Raw genomic sequence first — 6,980 nt, 5'->3', positions numbered from 1 at the left:
CAGGGGCGGTATCACAAGGTCACAGGGGCAGGAGCACAGGGGCAGGAGCACAGGAGCACAGGGGCAGGAGCACAGGGGCACAGGGCAGGAGCACAGGGGCACAGGGGCAGGAGCACAGGGCAGGAGCACAGGGGCACAGGGGCAGGAGCACAGGGCAGGAGCACAGGGGCACAGGGGCAGGAGCACAGGGCAGGAGCACAGGGGCACAGGGGCAGGAGCACAGGGCAGGAGCACAGGGGCACAGGGGCAGGAGCACAGCCCTTCCCTCCCCAGGTCAGCACAGCCCCAGCAGCCTCCTGGCAGCACTCACCGATCCACAGCCTCCACATCAAAGCAGAACCTCTTCTCAATGGTGTCTGTTTTCCGCCGGGTGCAGGATTTCAGGGTGACAGCTTCATCTTCCCCCTGAGAAGAGACAAAGTCACAGCTGAGGCTGAGGACAACCAACAGCCACAGGCCTGTCCCCAGCTGCCAATGAGCAGGTTCAAACCTGGGGGGATCTGGCAACATCACCCTGCTAAAAATATCTGTTTCTATCTCTGACAGGAGGACTTGCCTTTTTACCCTTATTTAGTCCAAAACCTTTCAGAAGGAGCCTTCCCTTCAGGGTGCCCACCATTCAATCTGTGCATAAAGCACCACACAACCCATTCTCCATGTGGGCAGGTACTGCTGGACCACAACTTTTGGGCTAAATCAGCTTTATTTTCCATTGCTGAACAGCACTCCCCAGCCCTGCTGGCAGTTTGCACTCCACGCTGCCTTTTTGGCAGCGCTGTGCACACAAGGACTCCTAACAGGAGCAAACACGTCTTAAAATGTTTATTGTATAACAAAGCAATGACAAAACCATTCTCCCAGCCCGAGAATGCCTCTCTGCATCCAAGCTGCACTGGATTTCCGGAGGGCTGAGCAGCAGGATCTGTGAGCACTGCTGTCCTCTGCTGGAGGGAATCCTGCCTCAGCCCCTGCCAGCACAGACACTGCTGCAACTGTGAAATTCCACTGATGACTTAAGAGAAAATGAATTCTGAAGGAGTTCCTGGAGACAGACACTTTCCTGGGCTCTCTCTGCTGTTCCTGATGACACCTTGGCTGACCACCCTGTTCCCTGACATCACCATTTTTCCAGGAAACATATTTAGAATCACTTAGATTGGAAAAGACCTCAAAGATCACAGAGTGTGAAAGTTGCCCAGAACAGCCAAGTCCACCACTAATCCATGTCCTCACGTGCCACAACCACACATCCATTAAATCCCCCCAGGGAGGGTGACTCCATAAACTCCTCCCCAGAGCCGCCACCATTCAGCTCCTGGCACCCAAAACCCTCCCTGGCCCTCAGTCCTGCCCATGCCACCACGATGGCAGCTCTACTGTGGCCCCAGCCTCTCCTGCTTGCTGCCCATGTTGCAGGCACTGCTGCAGATGCTCTTCTGCTGGGACTCTGAACCTGCCCCAAACCCAGCCCTAACCTCAGCCCCTGCTCCAGCCACTCCCCAGAATTCCCAGCCCCGAGGCCCAGGGCTGCTCCATGCCCAGGTGTCCATGGTGGTCACCACTGACAGACCCTGGAGCCCAGCCAGGGCTGCCCCAGCACGGGCAGCATCTCATGGCAGGGTGGTGCAAGCCACAGGTGGAGCACAGCCCTGGACAGGGGCTCAGCCTGGCCCTGGACAGGGGCTCAGCTGCTGCCAGCACAGCCCTGGGTGCTGGGAGAGCCCTGAAATGAGAAGGGACCAGACAAAACACAGTGCAGCCACTGATGATTACAGGGCTGGGATATGTTAATGCTGAGCTATAATGAAGATGCTCCAAGGGAAAAGGAAATTAATTTTAGAAGCTTCCCTGCCCACAGCTGGCTCCCTGTGCCAGCAGGAAGCCGTGTGGGAGCCTGTCCAGCTGCCCCAGGCTCTCCCCAGCAAGGGGATTGTGCTTGCAAACTGTCCCAGCTGGGAACTCTGTGGAGGGGTCTATTGTTCCTGCTGTACAGAGCAAAGGCAGCCCTGGATACACCCTGGGAGCACTGGGACACAGCCCTGGGAGCACTGGGACACAGCCCTGGGAGCGCTGGGACACAGCCCTGGGAGCACTGGGACACAGCACGGGCTGGCTCCCCACACCCACTGCTCCCCCTGTTCCTCAAACCCCTCGGGGCCAAGGGGAGCTCCAGGCTCTGCTGTGGCTCTGTCCAAAACAAAACAACTTCATTGGCCAAGTCACAGCATCATCAGAGACTCACTGAATGGTTTGGGCAGAAAGAGCACTTGGAGCTCATCCTGTTCCTCTCCCTGCCATGGGCAAGGACCCTTCTACTCCACCAGGCTGCTCCAAGCCCCATCCAACCTGGACTTGGACAAGTCACAGGCATTGGAGAAGGAGCAAAACAATGAACAGGTTCTGTTGTCCGTGCCTTGGACCAGGAATGAGGGACTGGGGAGCAGCAGCACCCATGGAGCTGGAGTGTGGTGGGTGCACGTGGCTGGCAAAGATCTGTGGGCTCTGGGGGGTTCCTGTCTTTTCTTTCTCAAACCAGGTACCAAGCTCATTCCCCATGTGGCAGCCACTCAGCCTGGAATGAATGTGACCCACTTCACTGCCTTTGGGTCACCTTGCCAAGAAGGTGACACAGTTTGAGCCCTGGGAGAGCCTGCAGCCAGCAGTGCCACGTGCTCCCTGGCAGGACACAGCCCTGCTCCCAGGCAGCACCCACTTATCCCTTTCCCTCCTGCTGCCAGCCCTCACTCACCCCTTTCCCTCCTGATTTCTGGTCAAAGGGCACCATGGTGATGCGCTTGGATTCCCTCTGGTAGGTGCAGTAATGCTTCACCCAGGAAGTCCCAAAGTGACCTGCAGAGCAAACAAAGGGGTCATGCCCACAACAGTCCCAGTGCCCTCCCATCAGACCCTGCTGTGTTTGACCACCACTTCACATGCCAGGCTCCTGTACCTAGCAGCCTTCTGTGAGGCACTGGCAGGATCCTCCCCGGCTGCCCCATCCCCACTGAGTGGGCCAGTCCCTGCTGCCAGGGACTCTGTGCCTGCTGGATCAGCCTTTGTGCCCCTGTCCTGGCCACCCCCAGGCTCCCAGCCCGACACCTACGCTTCTCCTGCACGTAGAGATAGCCCTCCATGGCGTAGGGGCTGATGTTTTTGTGCTCGTGGGGATTCTCCTTCATCTTCTTCATCAAAGCTTCGACCTCTGACCTTGTTCCTTCAAAGCGGTTTCTAGTCTGCAAATTAAAACAGGAATGTCCTTCCCAGTGCAGGGACCTGGGCCTGGCTCTGCAGGGCCCTACAGCCCTGTGGGAAATGGCCTGGGGAGCCCAGGGGCAACCACAGGGCAGGCTTGCTTCCCGGGCCTGGATTTTAGCTAAAGCAAAAATATTACAACAATTGGCAAGGCCTTCCAGAACTTTAAGGGGGCTTACAAAAAGAGGGAGAGTGATTTTTGACATGGGTCAATAGTGATAGGACAAGGGAAATGGATTTAAACTCAAAGAGGAGAGATTTGGATTGGATATTAGGAAAAAATCCTTCCCTGTGACGGTGTGAGGCCCTGGCACAGGTGCCCAGAGCAGCTGGGGCTGCCCCTGGATCCCTGGCAGTGCCCAAGGCCAGGCTGGACAGGGCTGGGAGCAGCCTGGGATCATGGAAGGTGTCCCTGCCATGGCAGGGGTGGGATGAGATGGGATTTAAGGTCCCGTCCAACCCAAACCAATCTGAGATTCTGTGATTAAAATACACCAGAAGGTGAGGCGGCTCTGCAGACACTGACAGCGGTGGGCACAGGGCACAGGGACACCCTGGGCACAGGGACACCCCAGGCACACTCACATTCTGGATGCTGATTGTCAGCTCTGTCTTGAAGTCACTGAAGTCCTTTGCGAGCTCGTAGCCGTGGTGGTAGAACGTGAAGAGCCCCTGCAGAAAGGCCAGCAGCTGCATTGGGAAAGAGCAAATGGAGATGGTCAGTGGAGACCCAGAGCTGCACCCAGAGGCACCAGCGCTGAGGGGAGGGGGCCCTGCAGCCCCCCGGGGTGGAGGGGCTCCCTGGTGGGCCCTGTGAGAGGGGCTGTGGGGTGAGGGCTCCCCATGACCCCCTTTCACCACAGCAGCCCAGTTCTGTGCAGGCTGAGCCCGACTAGAGCTCACTTACAGGTTCCACAAACTCAAACATCTTCCTCTCCTGGACCTCCTGCACCTTGAAGACATATTCCAGGGAGACCTCGTAGAAGTGCTGCCGAACCAGGTCCACCTGGCTGTCTGCCTGCAGGGGGGTGGAGGGGAAACAGAGCTCAGAAACAACCAGAGCACACCTGGCTCTGATGGGAACACCCCCAAGCACAGCAAACCCAGCTCCAGCCCCCAGTCCCAGCTGGACAGATGGCACAGCAATACACATTAACCTGATCCATGTGAGCAAGCCCTTCCTTCTGCTGAGGAAAATGGGTGTGTGACTCACGTTCTCACCTCCCCAACAGCTGGGTACAAAACACGCAGTAGGGGTGAGAAAAATGGAAATCACTGCGAACTTGACAAGAAAAGGCAACTCTCCCTTTTCTGGAAAGCACCCCCCTCGCCAGGGATGCCACATCCACAGTTCACAACTCCACACCGAATCCTCTCCCTAAGGTAAGCCCTCCCTCGGGGGGTGTGAGCCACACAAACCACGGACACTTCCCGGGCACGGGGGAACAGGAGCCAGCCCCTGAGCTGGAGCTGCTTCCAGCGGGCTCCCCCTGCCCTCCCGGCAGCAGCCCGAGCCAGGCCCGGCTGGGAGATGCCACCAGATGGCACCAGATGGCACCAGCAGGCAGCGCTGCTCCAGCGCACCGGCACGGGTCCGGCACTGCGCACTGACCCCGCACGCATCCCGCGCTGAATCCCGAACAGAATCCCAAACAGAATCCCAAACAGAATCCCAAACAGAATCCCACACACATCCCGTGCTGAATCCCGAACAGAATACCCAACAGAATCCTGAACAGAATCCCAAACAGAATCCCAAACAGAATCCCAAACAGAATCCCAAACAGAATCCTGCACCGACCCCGCACACATCCCGTGCTGAATCCCGAACACAATCCCAAACACAATCCCAAACTGAATCCCAAACTGAATCCCAAACTGAATCCCAAACTGAATCCCAAACTGAATCCCGCACACATCCCAAACAGAATCCCACACTGCATCCCACACTGCATCCCACACTGCATCCCACACTGCATCCCGAACTGCATCCCGAACTGAATCCCAAACAGAATCCTATGCTGCATCCTGCACACATCCCCAGCTGAATCCCACACACATCCCACCTGCACCTCCAGGCAGCCCCCCAGGGCCATGCTCTGTCCAGGGCACAGGCTCACACCTCTGGCAGCCACGAGTGGATCCTTCCCTCCCCAGCCAGAATTCCTTCCACTGCCTGTCCCATATCAGCATCTCAAACACAAACTAAACCAGGCTCATTTAAAAGCCACCATTCCCTGGGACACATGGGTGTTATTTACAAACCCCAAGGACAAGGCTGGCCATCTGCCCAGATGCTGAGCCCTCCTCAGCCCTGATTTGCTGGAAGATGACCACCTGCGCCCCAGGTATTTCTGCTCTGCTGGGCACAGTCCCACCACCTGGGTACAGGAGCCCACCAGTGCCCCCAGTAAGGGACAGGCAGCACACCAGCACCATGCCCAAGGGCAAGGACACACATCCTGCAGGACCAACCCAGCTCTGGGCCAGCACAAGGAATTCCAGACTTGAAAGAAGGGATTGAAAACTCAGCACACTCATCCAGCAGGAGCACTTGTCACCACAGCTAACCACGTCCTGATTCACTGATGGCTCCTAAAGAGTTTAAGGCACTAAGCCTGATCCCTCCTCCCCTGGAGCACAGAGCAGAGCAGAGCAGAGAGAGGAGACCAGACATCCATGATTTGTGCTGGCACATGGGAAGCCTGCAGCAGAACCAGTTCCTTTCTGTTACACTCTTTAATTATAAACCCTCTCTCCTTTTTGATTGCTATCCATTTTGGGATCTCTCTGATTTACTCACCAAGAAAGCTCCATATCCTTTCATTACAGGAGAAGGGGAAAACCCAGCACCCGCAGCCAGAATGAGGGAAAAGATGAGTTTACAGCCAGGAGAACCATTGTTATAAACAGTGTGAGGCATTCAAAAAGCTCTCCACAGTCACAGCCAGACATGGAAACTCAGAGGTTGCTCTCACCTCCTGAAGCTGGGATTCTTTCTTCTTGGAAGACAAGTTCAAGTGCTTTTCTAGGACACCACAGTATTTCTCAGTCTCCTTGTCGTATTTCTTTTTGGCATCCTACAGAACAGGACAAGAAGTGTGACACTGAACACAAGGGTCCCAGAGCAGCTGTGACAGCATCCCTGTGGCACTGGGCAGGATGGCAGTGCCAGGTGGGAGCTACCATGAGACAGGACGTGGGGCAGCAGCCAGCAGCAGGTGAGGCTGCTTTTATCTGCCAGCATCAGCAGCTACAGGAAAGCAGCTTATGCTGCCAAAACCCACAGCTTGAGGGAACCCCTCCTCTGTTCCTGGGGCCCAGTGCTTGGTAAAACATCCAGATCCAGGTCCAAAAGCAACAGAGTGAGGAAAGTGCTTTCTAAGCAGAACATGGTCACAATTCCACATCCCACCCTGCCACCCCTCACAAGAGATTCTCCTCTGTGCCACAGGGGACAATGACACAGCACCTCAGCTCTTGGTGGCAGCAGCATTAAGGACACCAACTTCACTTTCCTTTGCACCCCTGTCCCAGCCTGGCCAGCCCAATGCCAGGCCCCAGTCCGTGGCAGCAGGTGTGTTCTGCAGGACCCCTCTCTGTGTTTGTAGGTAAGCAGGTGTGTGCTGCAGGACCCCTCTCTGGGTTTGTAGGTAAGCAGGTGTGTGCTGCAGGACCCCTCTCTGGGTTTGTAGGTAAGCAGGTGTGTGCTGCAGGACCCCTCTCTG

At 56.4% G+C, this 6,980-nt stretch overlaps 1 protein-coding gene across 1 annotated transcript in view; it reads right to left on the bottom strand.

The window, feature by feature from the left end:
* Positions 1 to 6,980, bottom strand: part of ARHGAP26 (Rho GTPase activating protein 26) — an 82,995-nt gene that overhangs the window by 73,869 nt on the left and 2,146 nt on the right. The window contains exons 4-9 of the mRNA XM_005418826.1: positions 6,231 to 6,332; positions 4,160 to 4,270; positions 3,838 to 3,942; positions 3,104 to 3,233; positions 2,750 to 2,850; positions 311 to 405 (exon numbers count right to left, since the gene is read on the bottom strand). Of these exons, the coding sequence (XP_005418883.1) occupies positions 311 to 405; positions 2,750 to 2,850; positions 3,104 to 3,233; positions 3,838 to 3,942; positions 4,160 to 4,270; positions 6,231 to 6,332 (644 nt within the window). The remainder of the gene's footprint in view (positions 1 to 310; positions 406 to 2,749; positions 2,851 to 3,103; positions 3,234 to 3,837; positions 3,943 to 4,159; positions 4,271 to 6,230; positions 6,333 to 6,980) is intronic.

This window comes from Geospiza fortis, unplaced genomic scaffold (genome assembly GCF_000277835.1).
Source record: "Geospiza fortis unplaced genomic scaffold, GeoFor_1.0 scaffold55, whole genome shotgun sequence".
In the NCBI taxonomy this organism is placed as follows: domain Eukaryota; kingdom Metazoa; phylum Chordata; class Aves; order Passeriformes; family Thraupidae; genus Geospiza; species Geospiza fortis.
This window is presented reverse-complemented; position numbering and strand designations above follow the sequence as displayed.